At 27.8% G+C, this 24172-nt stretch overlaps 1 protein-coding gene across 2 annotated transcripts; it reads left to right on the top strand.

Annotated features, from left to right (window-relative positions):
- The first annotated feature begins 5954 nt into the window (after nucleotides 1–5954).
- Nucleotides 5955–12378, top strand: LOC105133266 (polygalacturonase QRT3-like). Of its 2 annotated transcripts, XM_011037182.1 has the most exons (4): nucleotides 5955–6413; nucleotides 6537–6788; nucleotides 7252–8248; nucleotides 12259–12378. In XM_011037182.1, the coding sequence occupies exons 1-4, from the start codon at nucleotides 6183–6185 to the stop codon at nucleotides 12288–12290; spliced, it is 1512 nt and encodes a 503-aa protein (XP_011035484.1). In that variant the 5' UTR covers nucleotides 5955–6182; the 3' UTR covers nucleotides 12291–12378. The 2 variants fall into 2 exon arrangements, with proteins under 2 accessions (XP_011035484.1, XP_011035485.1); XM_011037183.1 differs by lacking the exon at nucleotides 12259–12378 and having other exon boundaries at nucleotides 5957–6413; nucleotides 7252–8434.
- The last annotated feature ends 11794 nt before the right edge of the window (nucleotides 12379–24172 follow it).

The following is a 24172-nucleotide window of genomic DNA, read 5'->3' as shown; positions in this document are numbered from 1 at the left end:
ATTTTTTTTTATAAAAAACAACTTATAATAAAATCAAAATGTAATATTTTTTATATAAAATAAGTTAATGATATTAAATTTAAAAATTATTTATGACTTTTCTTAATTTCAATGCGTGGTTGGAAATGAACTGATCGCAGTCTTTTGGTCATTTTATTTGATGGCATATTTCATCCCTGTGCTTTTGATTTTTTATGGATCCCCCTTTTTTTTTTTACCATAGATTTCATTAGGGTTTTTGTCCTTTCGTCACGTTATGTTTAATATTTCACCAGCAAGAAGAAAAATCCCAAGTTCAAGGATTAAAGGAAATGAAATAAGATTATAACAAATTAATTGAAAACAAAAACATAAATTGAAAAAAAAGAGCAAAAACAACCATGTTATAAATATGTTCCGTTATCAAGATACAAGCCCGCGATCTGACAGGAAGAAACTTAATTTTGGTGCATGTAAGAACATTTAAACACCGATAGTAGAACAGAAGCATGTCCTTTCAGAGCTCTCATCCGTACAATCTATATACATAATTGATATTATTACAATTCATGTGTGTGTGTGCGTGTGTATTTTTATAATATCCAATTAAACTTTTAAAATTGGCAGGTTGTTTCTTAAGAACTATACGATTTTAGTTCAAAATAGTTTATATTTTTAATTCAAAATATTATCTCTTATTAATAAAATTGGAAATTTTAATTATAGATTTTTTTTTTATAATATCCAGTTAGATTTTTAGAATCTTAATTTTGGAATTAGGAGGTTATTTTTAAGGGATTTATAATTGAAATTAAAAAATTGTGGTTTTAATTTTAGCTTTTGTGTATATTTTCATAATATTCATTTAAATCTTAAAAACCAATGGGTTATCTTCTAATGACTTTAAAATCTTAATTCAAAATAATTCATATTTTTAATTTAAAATTTTATTCCTAACCCTGCAAGCATGTATATTTGTTTTAATGTTCAAAAAAATATTTTCTAAAAATATTCATGATTATTACGAGGTTGGCTAGTTTGTTCATTGTTCATGTCAATGGAGACACTTCTCTTCCGCTTGATTATCAAAAACTCATCAGTGATGGTCGTGATCATGATCAAAAGCAAAAAATGCAAGCTTTCAAGCACTCTTTGTTAACTCGTCGACAATTGGCCGCTCCCCCAATCTCTTCCACTCCAGCTCCGGCACCACAGCTAAAACTACGTATGGTGCTTGATTAAGTAATCTAATTGGTTGGTTATTTCTTGGTAAAGAAAATAATTGTTTGCATAGAGTGTGGTAAGTACTTGTTGTTGATAATTGTTGTGATGATGCAGGTTACGCAACAGCCACCTGGGTCTCGTCATGATAATTGTTGTGATGATGCAGGCTACGCAACAGCCACCTGGGTCTCGTCCACGTGTACATCCGGAGACATCAGACGGTGCAGATCCAACGGGGAAATCAGACAGCACGGAGACACTTGAAAGCTATAGCAGATGTGTCTTATCCCAGCGAAGGTAACGTAAAGAAGCGCCACCATAGGCATAGGTGGACATAGTGGAAGGTGCAGGGGTGGTCCTGATGGAGGTGGTGGGAGGTCCCGGTGTAGGGTACAGGGTCGGTCCCCTCTTAAAATTTGTGTATTTATTTATTTTGGCTATAATTGCGAGTCAAGTTGCGATCCATTGCAAGTTCTTTATCCGGGGGATGCAACTTTAGTTACAAGCATGGAGTTTCCCACAAAACATACATGCAGTGAGAATTTGTTAGATAAATATAAAATTATTTAAGATTAATATAAAAAATATTTAAAAAATAAATGTTTTGTTTTTATAGTTTTAAATATTAATTTTAAAATTAAGTTGTTATTAATTACAAATTATTTAAGTATTCAATTTCAAACAATAATTCAAATAAACGATCAATAAATTTTTTTTTTTGTATTTATAAGAAGAGAGAGATTATTATATTTTTTAATAGTAATATTTTTTTTTATGTTTTTAGCATGTACTATAATGTGTGTTGTTTTTCCTCTGTCAATATTTTGTACTCCTATAAAATAAAAGGTATAATATTATATTTATAGATAAATCTTCTGCTTTCTAAATAATATCACATATATTATTTTAAGATATTTTTAAAAATTTATTGAATTAAGACCCTAGTTAATTTTGTTTTTAGGTATAGAATTATAATTCATTGTATTAATTATATTTTATCTCTCAGTTTTTAAATTTTATTTATAATAAAATTAAACTTAATTAATTATTTCATATTAATTAATAACCAAATATTTTTATGTATGTGACGTATTAAATCTCATAATAAATTAGCCCAAATAAAAATGACATTCTTTAATAAAATAGAATTAAATAAGTTAATTTATTATTAATTTAATAATTTATATTTAAATATTAAGTACAATATATTTTTAGCAATGTGCCTTGATCTTCTAAATATTAGAAAAGTTATAAATGATTTGACTTAACTTTTCAATTATTAATTTTTTAATGAAATTATTATCTCCTTATCAATAATATTTTAATTTAAATATTATAGCATCGAGGATGTCTATTATGTTAAATTATATTTTTTTTCAATATTATAGTCATTGATTATTTAAATAAAATATGAAACTCTTTTCAAATTTTATTTCACCTTACACAAGGATTCACAATCAATATTATTTGAAAATAAATAAATTTTTTTAATTCACCTAATGAGATGAAAACTTTCTTGATTACTCAAATACCTTTATATAATTTATGTTATATTCATTACTTGGCCGTTTGTTACCCTTAATTAGAACAACATATAACAAGATTAAAATATAATATTCTTTATATAATATAACTTAATGATTCAAATCTAAAAGTCATTTATACAATCATCACGTAAGTATTTTTATAGACACAAGTGACCCCACCATGTTAAATTATCATATAGGTTATTTCAGTATATATGTCATCTGAAAAATATCTACATATTAGTTTTAAATATCCCTTATATCTTAACTTATAAAAACAACTGTGTGTGTATGTTCTTTTTCAATGACTCTAATTAATATTCAGTTTTAATAGAGTATTGATTATGAATATTTAGGAACAATGTTTTAATACCAATAATTTCATAATTATAATAACTTTATAAATTTTTTTGCAAAGTATTTTTGTTCCAAAATTTTATCTTTGCTATAGGTTCATTTATTAAATATTTGATTAATATTAAAAATAAATAAATTTTTATTAAAAATTAAATATATTTATATAAATAAAATTAATATTATATTTAACCTATTGATTGATTACAAGATATATACTCTAATAATAAGATTCTACTTGATTGGATAAATATTTGCTAATCGAGACTTGGTTTAGGTTAGCACAAGAAAAGTTTTTTTTTATTATTAAAATGATATTAATTATGTTTTTTTTTAAAACAGAATTTAGATCCACCCACTAATCCACGGTTAACCTTAACCTTAACCTTTAACTTTATAACTACACAACTCTTTTATTTTTGACAACAATTAAGTAATGTATTCTCTGTTTTTTTCTGTACGAATCTTCGCATGACATGTTTGTATCCTCAAACTTTAAAAAGGTCCATAAAAAGAAATTCTTTAGAATGATCTAATTTCACAATACAAATATACTATGCTAAGCCTTTTAGCTGGGGAGCAATTTATTTTTAAAAAGTTTCTTTAAAATATTTTTGGTAGTTTTTTACGCAAGAAAATATCATGAACAAGATTGTCTGAAATTACACCTCGCGAGACTTTTTAAGGTGATCTAAGTTAGGTTTAGTGTCATTATCATGCTTTCCTTTTTTATTACTAAAGATCATGGTTCCAACATAACATTTTTAATTGTAGAAGTTGAGGGCGTAGATTTTTCATCAAAAGCATAGAAAGTCTCATGTAATGAAAAGTAATTAGACTATTATTAATTCTGATGATCATATATTACAGAAATCCACAACAAAAGCACTTACTCTATCACAGCCGTGTGTACATTAATGACCACAATACCGTACGTACGTTGAGTAATTTTATCTAAAAAAAAACATTTAATTACAAATCATTCGTTCTATAATAAAGATTTCTTAATTAAGTAGACTATAGGAATATATTGTGTAAATTTTAAGATGATACATGCGTGTGGTTTTTTACGTCAAAGATTTTTAAATGGATTCATCAAAAAAAGGAAAATATTTTAATTGGATCTTGACAAGATTTTTTTTTTTTCATTTTCATTTTAATTCGTACAGTATGCTTACTAGTCAAATGAAGAGAGTAGCGTTCAAACCCAAGTCCGATTAATTAATAATTGGACTAAAAGAGAAAAAAAAAAGAAAAAAAATGTTTTTCTATTAATAAATAGATCCGAAGTCTCTCTTGTCGAGCAAGGATAGTAATTCAACGAGTGGAATATTTCGCGAGGGAAGTTTGGGGGTCATGCTACTAGTTAATTAGATGGCTGAATGACAAGACTGTCACATGTGATCAAAATTAGATAAAGATAATTCGTTAATTCTTCTAGGTATCATTATAATTAGAGTTTAGCTTACTATTAGTATTTAGTATATCTTAGATAAATTATATATTGAGATTTTAATTAACAGTTTAAATTATTGAATTAAGATGATTTTTTGACATAATATCATAATTTTGATGAATAAGTAATTAAATTGAGATGATTTTTTAATATAATATTAGAATTTTGATGAACAAGTGGTCACGAGTTTGAATCTCACTATCTCTATTTATTTGATAAAAAAATTAAGTATAAGATAATATGGATCTATATCTCACTATTCCTATTTATTTGATAAAAATATTAAGTATAACATAATATGAATCTATACAAGTTTTAAGTCTAAATAACTTTTACTTAAAAGAATATATTAAAAAATAATATAAATTATATTTTAAAACCTCACTTATCGACTTAAGTTATTGAATTAAGACAATAGATCTAATCACTTTTAAAAAAATAAAAAAAAATTCCAAGTTTAAAAATTAAAGAAATTGAAATAATATTATAGGAACAAATAGTGTATGCTTTAACCAAAAAAATTAATTTAACTTCTAAAATATTCTTTTAACTAATTGAGATAATGTTTCTTTAATATCAATTTAAGTTCTAATTTAACAAACAAAAATCAACTTTTTTTTTTCAATTAGAGGAAGAAAGACACTTTTCCAATAGTTGTAATTTGATTTATTTAATATTTTGATAATTTCTAATTTGAGAAACCAAAGTTTTTCTATAATTTTAATTGAACATCTTAATATTCAAATTTGGGTTCTTGTTCCTGGGTTTTCTATTTTGATTATACTTTAAATCCCCACGCGTAGTTTTATTTTGTTGATGCAAAGATAATTAACATGCGTCACTCAATGTAATAAAACTGAACAGGAGGACAAACATATAAACATTACTATTTACTAATTTTTTTAATATGTTTTTGTTTAAAAATATATTAAAATAATATTGCTTTTTTTTTAATAATTTATAATATCAACCGATCAAAACAATATTAAAACACATAAAACGAATTAATTAAAAATGAAAAAAATTAAACTTTTTCAAAAACATTTTTAAAACCAGAAAACAAACCCTACTCAAGGAGTAAACTTGTTCATTGGCAATATCAATAGAGAAACAGAAAGCAAGGGATAAAAGATGCCACCCGATGACTGTCTTGTATCAAGTAATCTTGAGCCTGAAGATATTCCCCTGGCATCACCGAATTGCCTTGGTTTGTAAAAATACTCCAATTGTTTTATAACAGAATGTCAAACTTGCAAGGATCATGAAGTAAGAAGGTGGTAACTTGCCCGCTAGTCTTTTCTGTCAGAGAGAAGAAGAATTATTTCAAAAGAATTCATTTCCATTGCCTAATTCTCATCTCATGTATTAAAAACAAGCCAGCCAGCCAGCCAGCCAGCACAAGGAGGAGGAAAAACCAAACGTAGGTGCCCACATGTTACATGTATGATGCCTGGATGAAAAGACATTCTTGCATTTTTCTTATAAAATCCTAGTTACGCCCTTCTCTTTCCATGTTCTGACTTGTCTCTCTCCCCCTCCTTTTTCCTCCTCCCTCTCCCTAACTCTTTGTATATAAATATGTACACGAGTGCTTAGCTATTTCTCAACAACTTCTCTTTAACATAGCAAAGAGAATCAACGAGATGGAGCCAACAATGCAAGGAAAAATGTTCACGATTCTTATGGGGTTGGCTAGTTTGTTCATTGTTCATGTCAATGGAGACACTTCTCTTCCGCTTGATCATCAAAAACTCGTCGGTGATGGCCGTTATCATGATCAAATGCAAAAAATGCAAGCTTTCAAGCACTCTTTGTTAACTCGTCGACAATTGGCCACTCCCCCAATCTCTTCCTCTCCAGCTCCGGCACCACAGGTAAAACTACGTATAGTGCTTGATTAATTAATCTAATTGGTTGGTTCTTTCTTGGTAAAGAAAATAATTGTCTGCATAGAGTGTGGTAAGTACTTATTGTTGATAATTGTTGTGATGATGCAGGCTACGCTCCAGCCACCTGGGTCTCGTCCACGTGAATACCAGGTGACATCATACGGTGCAGATCCGACAGGGAAATCAGACAGCACGGAGGCACTCTTAAAAGCTATAGCAGATGCGTTTAATGGTCCCAGTGAAGGGTTCTTGATGAATGGAATCACTAATCTCGGTGGCGCACACATTAATCTTCAAGGTGGAAATTACTTGATCAGCAAACCTCTGCGACTGCCGGCTGCTGGAGCTGGGAACCTTATGGTACGCCCACCCCAACAAAGATTTCTGAATTTCTCATAGAAATACAGTCTATGCCACTCCTGGCTTGTTTGTTTTACTTTTGTGAATCTGTCATCATACATTTTGCTAAAATAATCATAAGGGTAACCCAGGTGGCAGGACAGGCTTCTAAGATTGGTACAAGTGAGTCAACATTTTGCACGACTCCAGCTAGTGATCGATCTATTTTCTACTTCTAGATATTTTGCTGTTTTGAATGGTTATTCTATTTCTAACATGGACTTGGAAAATATGCGTAACTTGGAGTGAAAAAAGACACCTGTCCTGGAAGCTTGAACGTTGATTTTTATGACTCTGTTAGTTTCTTTTCTTTCTTGTGGGTGCAATTTCTGATATCAAGATTGTAGACTACGTCAACTACATGTATCAATTTTGATTTTTTGGAAGACTTACGACCAGTTTATTATCATTTTTTGGTGACCAGATTAGCGGAGGGACATTAACAGCATCGGATGATTTCCCAACAGACGGATACCTTATTGATCTGTCAGCCTCATCTTCGTCTTCATCGTCCTATAACTACGAGTATATAACTATTAAAGACCTCATGCTGGACTGCAAGTTTAGGGGAGGAGGCATTTCAGTTATAAACTCACTTCGGACTAGCATAGATAATTGTTACATTACACATTTCAACACTGAAGGAATTTCGGTCCAAAATGGCCACGAGACCTACATCCGCAACTCCTTCCTTGGACAGCATATTACTGCAGGTGGCGATCGGGGCGAAAGGAACTTTTCAGGCACTGCAATTAACCTAATGGGAAACGATAATGCTGTTACAGATGTGGTTATCTTTTCAGCTGCTATAGGAGTAATGGTTTCAGGTCAGGCTAACACACTTTCTGGTGTACATTGTTACAATAAGGCAACAGGTTTTGGTGGCACTGGAATTTATTTGAAGCTGCCAAGTCTGACACAGACCCGGATTGTGAATTGTTACTTGGATTACACTGGCATTGTTGCTGAAGACCCAGTGCAGCTTACAATCTCTAGCAGTTTTTTCCTTGGTGATGCATTCATCCTCCTCAAATCAGTTAACGGTTTGGCAAAGGGAATCAACATTGTTGACAACATGTTTGCTGGATCTGACAAGGGGATTGAGATTGTTCAGTTGGACCAATCAAAAGGCCCTTTTAAGAAGATTGATCAAGTGGTGGTGGATAGGAATAATGTAGAGGGGATGAATCTGAAGGCCACGGTTGCAAGAGGTTCTGCGCAAGGGAATGGCACTTCATGGACTGTAGACTTCAGTCCAGTTTTATTGTTTCCTAACCTTATCAATCATGTACAATACTCATTAAGTTCAAGAGGCACGAAGTTTCCCAGCCATGCTTTAAGGAATGTTTCTCAAAACCGTGTTGTGATTGAGTCCGATATCGCGGTGGCGGCAAGAGTTTTCGTCATGGTGGAGCAGGGCAGCACAAGTTGAAGCTCACTTGTTTCAAGGGTTTACAGCAATCCGAAAGGACAATTGTGAATAGGAGAGAAGCTTGACCCTTATTCATAGACTGAACAAGTTTCAGTCGAGTTTCCTGCTGGATATTTTCGATTACTTCAACTCATAAATTATAATACGACATAAGCAAGAATTATACATGTTCTCATCCTGGCTTCTGCAATGAGACCATCCCTTGCCTGATATATGATCACGATGAATTGCTGTGGTATGTACATTATTTTTTTTTCCCTCTTCGAAAATGATTTTCCCTCTGACAGATTGCTGTGGTCAATATGTGAAACAGGACATCAAGAACTACCGAATTAATGTTGAAAATTTGGGCACCAAGAAAATGATTCGATGACGTGCCATTAAAGAGCTAATAAAAAATACAGATAGTCAGAAAGTTAAGCGAACTTGCGTCCAGTGGGCCTCTAAAACACGTGTACTAAAAACACAAGCTCCAAGCTTCAATCGGTTGATTTTCTTTTTTTTACAAAAAGAGGAAAATTACTCCAAGCATTGATAAAAATTATATTTATCTATTGGATTTTGAAAAATTATAATTTATATGAATAAATATAAAAAATAAAATAAAATAACTACGCATATATTATAACCAACATGATTTTATTATTGATTGAAATTGATTTCTTTCTCTCTCTCTTAGGCAACAACAAGCAATCCATATTCTATGCTTTCTTCTTCTTCTTTTCCAACTTTTTATCCTCAGAAATTGACAAAAAGAGAAATACAATCCATATTCTATGCTTTCTTCTTCTTCTTCTTCTTCTCCAACTTGTTATTCTCAGAAATTGACTAAAAGAGAAATACTGATTTTCTTTTTCAATTTTCTAGGTTTGTCAAATTTTATTAAGGTTTGAAAAATTAATTATTTTGTTTTTAAAATTCGATTATGTTTTTGTTGTTTGAGGGGCATTTTTATCCTAAAAGCAGCAAAAAGGAATGCAGGAGAGAATATCGAGATACAAGGACTGATGAAAAGAAGAATTTCTAAAGAGTATATGGGAGAATATTCAATATTAATACTAATAAAAAAAAGTCAAGAAAAATGCGTTTTTTTAATATTTGAAACGAGCTTCGCGCTGTCATCACACCGCAACATTTGGAAATAGCTTGTGAAATGGTTTATTGGCGTCAACAATCTTGAAAATGTTAAGAGAAAAATCTTAGATCTGAATGATTTGGTTGGCCTAACCAAGCTGTCTAACGTTGATAGTTTTAGTTAGATTGAACCTCAGAGTCTGTCAACGTGAGCCTGTTTTCACGGACCGTTGCTATTTTTGTTTTTGGACATTAGTTAAAGTTGGTGAGCCTACTCAATTTGATAACGGACTCTATGCAATGCGAACATTGATTGAACCTCAGAGTCTGTCAATGTGAGCCTAGTCATGACTGAACTGGAAACTACCTGGAGCGCGGAGAAATTAAGAAGCTTCCAATCTACTAAACTTAATGGTAATTATCGATTTTAAATTAATTTAATTTTTTTTCAATTATTTATATTTAAAATTAAATACAATATCTAACCACTTGTTATTATTTTTAAAATATTATAAAAATTATAACTAATTTGACTTAACATTTTAATAACTAGTTTTTTTATTGTAATTATTATCTCTTCATCAACAATGTTATAAATTATACGTTATAGCATTAAGTGTGTCTACTTTATTAAATCATGTTTATTTTCAATATCATAATCATGATTATTTGAATAAGATTTTAAAATTCTTTTCAAATCTCATTCCACATCGCAGAATAATTTACAATCAATATTATCTTAGAACAAATAAAATATTTTTTTTTTAATTTATTTAGAGTGATGAACACTCTGTTAATAACTCAAATACTTTCATATAGTTCATGTTATACCCAATATTATTTCTTATATAAGATAACTTAAAAATCTCAAGTCTAAAAATCACTTACACAACTTTCACATGAGTCTTTTCTATAACTTTAACATGAGTCTTTTCTATAGATATAAATGATTTCTCCATATGAAATTCTTATGTGAGTTATTTTAGTGTACATGTCATCTAATAAACACATACATATTAATTTTAAGTATCTCTCATACTATAGTTTATAAGAATAACTGGTTCTTTCTATGAAGGAAAGAGCACAATATATGTTTAATGATTCTATTTAAAAAACTTTATTTAAAATTAATATATTTTTTATATTTTTAAATTGTTTTAATGTGTTATATTAAAAATAATTTTAAAAAATAAAATAAAAATATTATTTTAATATATTTCTAAATAAAAAAATATTCTTAAAAACAACCGCTATTATTACAATCCTAAACACTAGCTTAGGGTCATTATCATGCTTTCCTTTTTTATTGCTAAATATCATGGTTCCAACATAACATTTTCAATTGTAGAAGCTGAGGGCGTAGATTTTTCATCAAAAGCATAGAAAGTCTCATGTAATGAAAAGTAATTAGACTATTATTAATTCTGCAACAAAAGCACTGACTCTATCACAGCTGCGGACACCTTCTTTATGAATAATCACAATACCGTACGTACGTTGAGTAATTTTATCTAAAAAAACCATTTACAAATCATTCGTTTTAATTTTGGAATTAGTATGTTATCTTTAAGGACTTTATAATTTAAATTCAAAATTTGTTTCTTATCCATGAAATTTAGGGTTTTAATTCTAGCTTATGTGTATTTTTTCATAATATTCAATTAAATTTTAAAAACTGATGGGCTATCTTTCAATGACTTTAAAATCTTAATTCAAAATAGTTATATTTCTAATTTACAGAATTATGTCTTACCCTGCAAGTGTAAATCCTAATAAGCTGCCAAGTGAAGAAAAAGATTTCATGTATGTAAATGAAAAAAAAAATATCTTAATAAAATGAAAAGAGAGTTTTAAATAAAACTTAGAATCAAGATTTTTTCCAGTATAATTGTTATTTTTTTTTTATCTAAACCAATTGAAATATCATATTATAATTTTTAATTTAAGATATATATTGAATATTTTTTATTTACATATAATATCAGAAGGAAATTTAAAAAAATGTCTTTGATCACATGAGATAAATTCTTCTTGAGGTCCCTAGAATTTTTTAAAATTTTCATAAAAAATATAATTGTATTTTTCTAGTCATTTATATATGATTAATTGTATATAAAAGTTTCATAAATACATAGCGAATTCAAATTAGCATCACACCAATAAACGTTATTTTTTATGTACGTGTATATCTAGTAAAAGAATTATGATAAGATAGTAGAATTACGTTATGATTTAATTTGATTATTTATAATATATTTGGGTTTTCCAATGGCCACTCAATAATACAAAGCAATTAGCAATTTAGTTGGAAAATTATACCTTACCAAGGGTTTATGCTAAGACTTCTTTCTTCTCAAAAAAGAGTTTGCATGAGTTATGTTTAAAAGTATGATTGTTATTTTTTTAAAATATTTTTATTTAGAAGTGTATTGAAATAATATTTTTTTATTTTTTAAAAATTATTTTTGATATTAATACATTAAAATAATTTAAAAACACCAAAAAATATTAATTTAAAATAAAAAATAAAAAAAATTATTTTTTTTTAAATATTTTTAAAACACAAAAACAAACCTACCTCATGCAGTTAATATTATTTTTCTGTGTATTTTCTTTTTTAAAAAACATATACATATTTAAAAAAAAATCTAAGAGTGAATCTGTGATCGTACATTTTGCTTCAATAATCGTAAGGGTCGACGTGACGATCTGAAATTAACCCACGTGGCAGGACAGGCTTCCAGGATTATCGATCTATTTTCTACTTCTAGATATTTTGCTGTTTTGAATGGTTGATCTATTTCTAGTATGGACTTGGAAAGTATGCATGACTTGTAAAGAAAAACGACGCCTCTCCTGGAAGACTCAGTTGTGATTGAGTCCGACATCGCGGTGGCGGCAAGCGTTTTCGTCATGGTGGAGCAGGGCAGCGCAAGCTGAAGCTGACTTGTTTTTAGGGTTTCCAGCAATGACAATTGTGAAGAGGAGAGAAGCTGGACCCTTATTCATAGACTGAGCAAGTTTCAGTCGAGTGTACTGCTGCATATTTTCTATCACTTCAACTCATAAATTATAATACGACATAAGCAAGAACTATATATGTTCTCATCATGGCTTCTGCCATCAGACCATCCCTTGCCTGATATGAACACGATGAATTCAGTACATTATATATTTTTTTACTCTTTGAAAATGATTTTCCCTCTGACAGATTGCTGTGGTCAATATGTGAAACATGACATTAAGAACTACCGAATTAATGTTGAAAATTTGTGCACTAAATATGAGAAAATGATACAAAATACCTTCATACATATTATGAAAACTATCAGTTGAAATTGATTTTTGATCAATCTTTCTCTTTGACAATAACTAACAATCATGCCTTCTTCTCTTCTCCTATCTCTCTTATTGTTATTATTGTATTATATACTTCAATACATGTAGCTCCAACTCTTTATCTCTCTTTGGTTTAAAATTTAAATGCAAAGTAAGTATTTGATATTTTTATTAACTTTTATCCCATATATTAACTTTGAGATCTTTTTACTTGATTTTTTACTTATTTAAATTTAAAACTAACTTACATGGAAACTGTCCATGCTTGATTTAATCAACTTGATATGTCAAAAAATAAATAAAAAATATAATTTGATTTTTTTAATATGATATTTTTTATATTAAAATGATAACATATTGAATCAATCTGGTTTTTATGAAATAATTTGTTAAACTTACAATCTAGATTATAGATTCTATTATGTTTAAAAAACTTATTTTTTAAAATTATTTTTTATTTAATGATATAGTAATAGAAATAGACACATCAACTAAATATCAGGATATTTATTTTAAATTACAATAAATTATAAAAATAAATTAAAATAAATTATAATAATCACTTTAAAATTAATAAAATATTAAATAATTTCTTTAATAAAAAAAGATAGAATTAAAAAAAGAGAGTCTATCTTGCATGAACAATAAGGTAAGTGGGAAACCACTTCAAAAAGGAGATTTTGTTTTGGTCGGTTTTGATTTATCAATTTTTATATATAAAAATGGGTTAATTTATTTATCTACTTGGGCGTATTTTTCCTATATTATTCAAAGAACTTTTCACTTTTATTTGTCTTTATAAATTCATATTTTCTTTCGTGCACTCTTTTATTATTTTTGAACAACTATACCCTACAATAATTATTTTTTTTAAATCTAAATTCCTAAAGAAAAAAGAATCTAACTCTAAAAGTTTTTCATAAAAATAAAAAGGTCTAAAAAATCCACTGAACTTGAAAAAAAATGAAATTTTTTTTTAAAAACCTAATTAAACTAACCAACAACAAACAACAACCTGTAAAACGTAAGAAACTAGAAAAATTATATTCATAAAACCTCAATAATAGAATTATGTCTATGGACATGAAATAAATTTGTTTGACTCTAGTTTTTTAAATTTTTTATTGGCTATCGATGTTTTTTATTAATATTTTTTATGGGTTGTTTGATTTTTTCTCTCTCTTGATTTTCTAGGTTTTTCAACTTTTGTTAAGGCTTGGAAAATTAATTTTTTTTTGTTTTGAGAACATGATTATGTTTTTGATGTTTGATGGGCATTTTTATCCTAAAAGTAGCAAAAAGGAATACGAGAAAGAACATAAGGACTGATGAAAATAAGAATTTCTAAAGAGTATATGGGAGAATATTCAATATTAATACTAATAAAAAAAAAAAGTCAAGAAAGATGTGTTCTTATAATATTTGAAACGAGCTTCCCGCTGTCATCACACCACAACATTTGGAAATAGCTTCTGAAATGATTTATTGGCGTCAACAATCTTGAAAATGTTGAGAGAAGAAAGGGAAAAATCTTAGATTTTAATAATTAATTTGGCTGGCCTAACCAAGCTGTCTAATCATGAGCGAATTGAAAACAACCAGGAGCCTCCAAGTTTCAAGCCCAAGGACGTTTCTTCCACATTCTTGCGTTTGAACGAAAGTTTACTTTCAACGCAGCTTTTAATATATTTAGATTAATTTCCTTCTATTTTAAACCTCAAATAAATGACGATATATTATAAATAATTATTTTCTTGTATTCTTCTTCTGGATTTAAAACCTTAATAATAGCACGGGAAACAAATCTGAAAAGATGGCTATGCTACGGCTATGCTACTTAATCTATATATAAGTTTTTTTATATTTAGATTAAAGGAAGAATGATAATCCAAATTAATTGAGGAGAATTCTAGCCTCTTTTATTTTTATGTTAGTATTTATTTTTATATTTATTAAATTATTTTAATATGGTATTAGAATTATTTTATGGAATGAGAATTAATCTCAAATACAACTTTTACGAACTCAATTATAAAGTGAGTTGGTTAAGGGTTTGTAGGGCAGCGCACCCCTATCGAGGTTCAGGGTGGAGCCCCGAAAATATTTTTTTAAAGTGATATTTTATCTTACGTATTTACAAAATCTGGTATTTCGACTTTTTTTCAGCTTCTGCAATTTGATATTTTTGTTTTATCTTTGCAATTGTTTTGATATTTCATCTTCTGTAATTTGTGTTGTGTTTTGGAGTAGTTGTATAATTTTGAGAAGATAATTTTTGATTATCTGTGGTATATGTTCGGTTTCTACAATCTGGTACTTTGCCTTTCGCTGCTTTTGCATTCTGGTTTTATTTGTTTGTTAATTATGGCTACCGAAAGAGATGATTCACTTAAGTCTGTGAGTGTGAGGTTGGATGGAAAGAATTATTCATATTGTAGTTATGTAATGAAAAATTTTCTTCTAGATAAGAAGATGCGGAGGTGTGTTAGTAAAACTTCTGTGATACTTAAGAATAGAGAGAAGGGAGATGTTATTTTGATAGCTACATGGAAAGCAAACAATGTAAACATCATTTCTCGGGGCTGCGTGCATACTCTAATGTTGATTATGATAGTGATCCCATAAATTACAAATCGGTTACTGGTTTCTATATTTTTTTAGGTAATTCTCTCATCTCTTGAAAGAACAAGAAACAATCTATTGTTTCTTAATCCTCGACTGAAGTAGAATACCATGCTATGATATGAGAGTTTCACTTTCTCATCCTACTCCTATGTATTGTAACAACCAGAGTTCTATTCAGATTGCTCACAACTCAATTTTTTATGAACGAACTAAGCATATTGAGATTGATTGTCATCTTACTCGTTATCATGTCAAGTATGACATCATTACTTTAGCTTTTATTTCTTCTTCCTTATAGATTGTAGATTTCTTTATCAAGTCTCATTTCATTTCTCGTTTTTGTTTTGTAGTTGAAAAATTCTCGATATTTGTAGTTGTCGCATTGTAAGTTTGAGGAGAGATGTTAAATGATATATTTATCTTGTTTTATTTATTAAAAATAGAATAATATTTTCAGCTTAACTTATATATAAACCTTTTGTATTTAGATTAAAGTAAAAATGCTAATACAAATCAATTGAGGAGAATTTTATCCCCCTTCCCTTTCATGTTAATATTTATTTTTGTGTTAAATAAATTATTTTAACAATTTTGATATCTTTATTTATATCTTGCCATTTTAGAGATTACAGTTAAGATTTAAGATATACAAATAAGTAAAGAATTAATATAGTTTATTTACATGTCATATATATTTTTGTCAATAACGTCCTTGTTAATAGCTAATACCTTGTTAAAAATCTTAAAATTAATCCTAAATAGCTTTTTAGATATTTTTCATTTCAGAACAATCAGAAATAAATCCCCATATACTTTTCTCAATATAAAACTTGATAAACATCAAATTCATACAAGTGAATTGTTTTTAAAAATCATATGATGTTTTCTCAACTCATGTATTTAATTTTGTGGGTTTTGAAGGATCATTCACTTGGAAAACTACCTTTTGGCATGGTTATCACCACTCAGAGATGTACTATTAGAGGAATCAAAAATTAAAACAATTAAATTTTGAACAATTACATATAAACAACATAGTTTATTAAAACATACAATGAAGTTAAATATGGAATATTTATCCATGTAAATTAATCCAATCAAATAAATCATCATATCCTTATAATATTTCATGTAGGCTTAGATTATAACTCATGATTAATATAAATTACTTTATGATGGGACTTGAATTTTTTTAAGAAAAAATCCTAGGCCTATGGGCAATTAGATTAATAATTTTTTATCAACAAAATATTTCTATCCCATCCTAATCAACCACTTAAATATATATTGACATAGACACACATATATGTATAATATTTATAATTTTATTATTTAATATACATACATGCAAACATATTTTGAATATATATTAACTATTTTATTTCTTATTGAATAATAAATAATAGTTAGATAATAAACATCCAAAACCTGATAAATAGTTTATGGATATCTAAATTTTTTACTTGATGAATAATGAATAGGGTTTGAATATCAAGAAATTCAACCAATAAATACCTATTGTTATCCTTAATAATTACCCTGTGGGGTTGAATCATTGTATTTCTATAATTAATTATAATTATTTATGTCATTAACTTTACATGGCAAAACCTAATATCACTAGACATTTTCATAATCGAGAATATTGTGGCTATTTCTTAATAACAACTCAAATATAAACTTAAATATAACATCAAATTTTTTTACTAAACTTTATGTCAATTATCAATTCTTTATGTCATTTGGAATTTCTAATGATCTAATTAATGTAAAAGATTTTTTAAAAAAATTACCATCTAATTTTATAGTAACTGAAAAACTTAAGTGGTCTTCAAAGATTTAAAGTTAATAGGCTAATTATACTAAAGAAAAGATAAAAAATCATCATAAAATATCTTATTTAAGGCAAGTTGTCTGTGTTTATTTTTAATTATTAAAATACATTTACTATGCTTCCATGCTAAAAATTTATCTAAATTAGATGCATGTGTTTATTGTTGGAGGTGAAAGATTTTCAGGATGTAAGACATTGATTTTGGTAACCAAGTCTAGCAATATAGTTTGATCCTTACTTTTAGAATATGAGTATTAGATGTAGAAGAATTGTAAATGATAAATTAGGCTATGACCTATTTTCTTTGGTTATGTAATTTTTATTTTTTTTAAAGTAAAGTTTTGACTTCACAAGAATATAACCCTTCTAAGGATTTTAGCATACTTAAGTCAATTATTTGATAAAAGCAAAACTTTATGTTTTTTAAAAGGACCACAAAGTTTTTCAACTTCATAGTAACATAACTCTTTTAATGATTATACCACTTATAAGATACTTTTTGATAACAAAAAAAATAAAACTTTTATTTATATATTTTTCATAGGAAACAAGGTTATATTTATTATTTTTTATGACAAAACTCAACTTGATAGGGACAAAACCTTGTTAACGATTATATCGTTCACTTATTGATTCTTTGGTGAAAATAAAATTTTATTTACATATCTTTTTATTGAAAATAAAATCAAATATTTAGATGAAAAAATTTATTTTTCAAGGAAATAACCCTTTTAAAAATTATATCACCCCTAATTCTACGATGACCAATCCACATTATACAAGGAAGTACACATAAATCACATCAAAAAAAAAATTATTCATGCTAAAAGAAAAGCATAATAATCACCGTTGATCACCCAAACAAACCAATCTTCATCATCATCCATATTTATTTTAACCACATAATAAATATTTTTTAAAATATGCAAATATTTATTTAGGGATTAAGGTTGACCTTATGGAACAATTGGAATTGAACTAGAGGTGTTTGAATTTGGGCTAGCAGTGGTGCAGAGTCGCCCTCTCCTTGTTCTCGTGGTGAAACTTTTGCAAATATTAAAGTTCAAGTAACATGCTGATTAACTTCAAATACACAGCCTGCTCATTTTTTTCAACATAATAGTTATATTCAATCATAGTTTCATTATTAGTGTCTCATTATAGACAAAAACAATTGAATTTTCAAGAACATATAACATTCTTTTTTTTAGAACAATTCTCATATTTCAGTATCAGTTCAAGAAGTTTGGTTTGATCAATTTATTAGCATTAAAAAAATGCTAAATAGGAATATGTTTATTTTACTCAATCTATCAATCTATTCATGTAAAGATAGCAAGTATTTGTTTCATGCATAAATATTTATAAACAAATTTATATAAGGTCTATAATCATAATTTGGTCATCCATTTTTTTCTTGCAAATTAATAGCCCTAAATATTAATTCAAGAAATCTTACTTAAATTTTCTAGTGGGTTAGGATCCCATTTAATTTATATAACCTTAAATAACTCAAAAAATAAAAATAGATTAAATTAAGTGGATAATATAGCTTATCAATTACATATTTATGTGATTTTTAGTTAGTTAGGTGATAACTTTATGTCTAAATATATCATATATTTTTTGTTTTACTAATGCCTATAAGTTTATATGATCATATGTAACTCATCCAAATCATATAAGTTAGTTAAATAGACCTGATTTTATAGCATTAAACATATTCAATTAATGATAATTAATGATAATCTTAAGTAGCTCAACAAGTTATCCATAAATAGAACTTTAGTTTCATGCATATAAAATCAGAAAATAATAAATCATGTTCTCAACATGTAATTAATATATTAATAAGATCTATTATTTTAATTAAGTCTCATTCCATGGTATTAATAATATATCATACATAAAAATTATATATAAACATACACCCCTAACATGTCATTCTAATTGGATGATCATAAAAATATCTAAATTAATTCCCTCGAGGAATTAAAGGGATTATATAGTGAAACCTAGGTAGTTGTTGCAAATCTTTATAAGTCATTTGCGACCCTTTTTATTGTTATTTCTTGGTCTTAAATTACAAAATACATTTTCTTATCTAAATTCTTATATTTTTAAATTACATAAAATGTATATAAATATATAAGAAACATCGAGTTACATTCGATGAGAGTTAGATGAGAAAAAAATTTAACAACCTATAAAAAAATTAGAGAAAAGACAGAACATGCATGTCCTATTTAATATTACAAGCATTCAACTATAAAAACATAATTATATTCATCTTTAAATATTCATAACCATCCATTAGGCTTAAAAACATATGAATATGCATAATTAAATATATTACGTACTTTAATTTTAATTAGTAATTTTAAAATAACATTTCTAACACTTAATAAATCAAAATTTCATATTAGAAAACTCCTTTTCTAAACATTATTTAATTAAATCATAATCTTTAGGATATTACAACACTCAAAAATTTTGAATTAAAATTTTTAATTCAATCTTAATCCTATTAAAAAAATTAATTCTATAATTAATTTAATTTATATTTCAATTTTAAAATAAAAAATTATATAAGGAGAGACATAGTGATAATTCTATCCAATATACTTATATTGTAATAAGCAATAAAACTCAAGGGTAAATTTGTAAATTAGACTCTAAAAACTCTATCTTTATAAGTTATAAAGTGAGGGGCTACCCATAAAAGTAATATAATAAAAGATGCACGGAAGAATCGTATATTTGCCTCTCATCTTCTTCTCAACTACCGCAGCTAGTAATGGGCTCACTGCCCACCGCCGATTGCTGGTCTAGCAACGGCAACAAAGGCTATCGCCACCAACATGAACCATCATGCGTCAGGCATCAGACTCGCGTGTGGCTGCACAGCAGTGCCATCAGCTTCTAGCGCTGCTGGGGGAGGCAGCAGCTTGCTGCCACGCTGCCAGCCAAATGGGTCCAAACTCCAAACTGAAAAGAAGCTTTCCCCGTCATGGGATTTTGGCAGTATCAACCATAAATGGGTCCGAGCTCCAAACAAATCCATATAAAAAATAATAACTACTACTTTATTGGTATGAAATTCATTTATTTGGAAGGACTAATAATGTGTAAGTTGTCCAAGGGACTGATACTTTTCTAATGATTGCCTCCTTCCCCTTTTCTTTCTAATAATTTCAGTTGTCTTTGGCGAGGGAATATAATAGAGAGAGAGAGAGAGAGAGAGAGAGAGAGTAATAATGGAGGTAAAAGAAGTACTTTAAAAAGGTACCAAATTTATTAAGTAGGTCATCCCAGGCAACCTAAATATGTTTGGACGTCCATATAAATTCCCACATCCTCTTGTTGCACAACCCTTCATCTACCTTAATATTATTATTCCAACAACAACTAGATGCATAAAACACTTCTAATAATTAATTAATTATATTTTTTTAATTTGATGTTATTCTTTTGATTTCTAGTTGCTTTTTCTTGATTTTTTTATAAAAGTGTTGTTGTTTTTAATTTTATTTTTCAATTCAAATTAATGATATTATATTTTTTAATTTAATCCTTGTTATTTTGATTTTTAATTTTTTCTCGGGTCTTTTTGAGAAGTTACTATTCTTTTCAATTTCACCTTTTAATTATAAATTTGTTTTTATTTTATATGTCAATTTTAATCCCCATTCTTTTGATTATTTTGGATTTTTTTCTAAATTGATTTTTCTCTTTTCAATGTCGTCCTTCAATTAAAGATAAAAATTATTTGGTATTTAAATTTTGACGCTCATTCCTTTAATTTTTTAAATCCTTTTGCATAATCAATTTTTTTTAAAAAATTCATCCTTTAATATTTAATTAAAAATTAGACTTTATGTTTTTGCAAATAAAGTGTTTCAAATCTAATGATCCTAGTCATGACTTTAAAAAGTTAACAAGAGGTTTTATTTATTTATTTATTTATTAAAAAGAACTTTATAGTTTTTTTTAATTTTTTATCAGGTTATTTCAAAATTATGATCTAGATCATGAGTTTAACGAGATATTTTGGGTTGGCTCAACCTTAATTGTCAGGATTAAAAGTTTGTCATGTTAATTCGAGATAACCAAGACTGGTTTTTATTAAAAGTTTTTTTTTTGTATTTAATAGTTTATGAATTGAGATACATTATTTTTTCTATTTTGAAAAAACAATAGTTTTTCCTTAGGTTATCCTAATCACTTTTTTTAAAAAAGTTTGATCTATCTATTGCTGATTTTTTATTTTATTTTTTTGGTTTAATGAATTAAAGTTAGCTTATTTGACCCAATTAAGTCTATGACCCAAATCCTGGATTTTTGTTTCTTTTTTTAAAACACGTTTACGACAGCTAAATATTATTTTTATACAAAAAAATAATTCATCCCTATGACGAAGTACATGCACCAAAGCTAGTATAATAGTAAGAGGAAAGGAAGAGATAAGTATCATTATGCTTCGATCTAAAAACAAAAAAGAAGTGTCTTTACATTATAACTAGGTATGTGGCTCGCATTTCATTGCGAGCTAGATTAATTTTTCTATCATGTAAAAAAATTATTTTTTAGCATTGCAAGCATGTTTTAGAGAAAAGAGACAAAAACATCATGTTTATTCAACTATGAAGGCAAAACGAGAAAAAATGACAAAATTTAATTTAAAAAAAATGATTTTGAAGGACAAAACAAAAAAAAAAGATATATATATAAATCCTTAAAAAAAATCAAATTAATTTGTCAAATATATTATCCAGGTCATGAGATCAGATAACCTGATTGAAAGAAAACCGAAGAAAAGCATAAAGCCTATTAAAAAAACAACATTGAAGGATGAAATTAAAAAAATATATATAAAAAAATAATGTTAACTCATGTTAACCTTTTAAACTTATGATCAAAGTCATTAGACTAAAAGCAAACCATCCAAAAAAACTACAAAGTCCAATTCTCAACAAATCAAATGTCAAATAATGAATTTAGAAGAAAATTTATTTATATAAAAGGACAAAAAAAATAAAAAATTAAAAGAATGAGGATCAAATATGAAATAAAAGTAAATAAGAGGCCAACTTAGAATTTTAAATTGAAAAGAAAAAATAAACTCACAAAAAATATACACAAAAGGATCAAAAATAAAAAAACAACAATTGAAAGAATAAGGACCAAATATAAAATAAAAAATAAATGAGAGAGTAACTTAAGATTTTGAATTGAATGATGAAATTAAAAATAAAAATCAAATTCATAATTGAATCCACAATATAAAATCAAAATCAAAAGAATAAAGACTAGATTTTAAAAAATAACAAACCACAATTATGGATTTAAAGATGAAATTGAAAACAAATTAAAATTTGATAAAAAAACCAAGAACAAAAACTAAAAAAAAATGAGAATTGAAGTTGAAATATCAATAAATGACAACTTTAAAATTTTCAATGAACTACACAAATTTTTAAGGGATAAAGAGATAAAAAAGAAGAAGAAGAAAAAGATCACCGACGATATATCATTACCTAAATCAATACACGCGCCACTCTAAATGAAAAGGAGCTTTGTGATGCTTCCATCACTATTGTGGAAGCTACTATTTAGCCACCATCTCTGATGAAGTCTCTTGATTGACACAAACACTTTCATGAGTCAATTTTTTTTTAATCATATTATATACTTGTTAAAATATAAAATTATCTTTTAGCCAAATCTATTAAAAAAAACAAAAACACATTTTAATGCTAGTTAAAGAATTTTTGCTTTCGAGTTACACGTTTAATTTATTGTGCTTTGAAAATAAAAAAAAACTAAAAAGCCCCTAGATGCTAGCAAAATGAATTTTTTTTAAAGGTTAATTCAATCATTTTATTGTGTTTGAAAAGGAAGAAAAATACCTATTTATCTTCAATTAATTTAGTAATAATAAATAAATACTAATATAAAATTATCATATCACCCCTTCGTAAATTCAATGATTTTTATTCGTGAATGGAAAAGTAATAATAATAATAATAATAATAATAATATCACGGTGGCTTGTATGCCTGGGCTATCCTAGTTTTTTCTTTAGTTCGATATATCGACAGGGCTCAATTCGATATTAACAGGGAAGAGAAAAACATCATTATGCTTCGATCCAAAAACAAAAAAAGAAGAATCATTAGATTATACTTCGATACAAGGGGAGGGCTGAGTTGAAAAAATCAACTAATCATGGCCCGTCAGGATACTAGGGGTATGGAGGGTGGGAGGCATGCGCACTGGACCCTCCTCCCATGTAATGTAAAGTGCTTGGATTTATTCAATTATATATTACATGCAAGCGACAAGAAGTTGCTACAGCTTGAGAACAATCCTTGATCTCTACTTTCTGCGTTAATATTACATGCAACTCAAATCATTATTGGTTAATATGGTTGTTGAAGCAAAGAAGAACAAAACTGAATGCATTGATCTCGGTCCATTTAAGAATCCCATGTCGGCAGACCGACATCCAGTTTTTCTAGGGTGAAGTCACGTAATTCTTGTGCCTCCTTGAATGTAGTGAAACATATCTCTCGTTTTAGACTCTCAACCAGCACTACCACCGTTTTCAATCAACTCACCAGATTCTTCTAGTAAAACAATTAGAGGCGACGTTAAATACAGTCCACACGCTAATCATTTTCTCTAATCGATTTAAGAGTGTCTAATCGCTGTTTTTAAGACACAATTAAGGTAATTACATGCTCCGACCACGCTCCTATTATTGCATGCCATAAATGGAAAGGAAGGGCGCATTTTAACTTTATAGACTTGACAAATAAAAATGTTGAGCGGGGACTTAATTGATAAAATTGGTAGCTCGAGGACTCAGACTCCGACTCAGACGAGAGATATATGTATAGTTAAGGGACTAATCTGAGGTTTGCCTGAGAGAGAAACAGTAATTTGATACCTAGCATGATGATTAGAAGCATAGACATAAAACCGGGCTTGACCTAAAGGGTTCACTCGGGACCTGGGTTTAAAAGCCTTGATCGAGTT

This window comes from Populus euphratica, unplaced genomic scaffold (genome assembly GCF_000495115.2).
Source record: "Populus euphratica unplaced genomic scaffold, PopEup_1.0 scaffold110.1, whole genome shotgun sequence".
In the NCBI taxonomy this organism is placed as follows: Eukaryota; Viridiplantae; Streptophyta; class Magnoliopsida; order Malpighiales; family Salicaceae; genus Populus; species Populus euphratica.
Note: the sequence above shows the minus strand (reverse complement) of the source record. Positions and strands in the feature narration are given on the sequence as shown.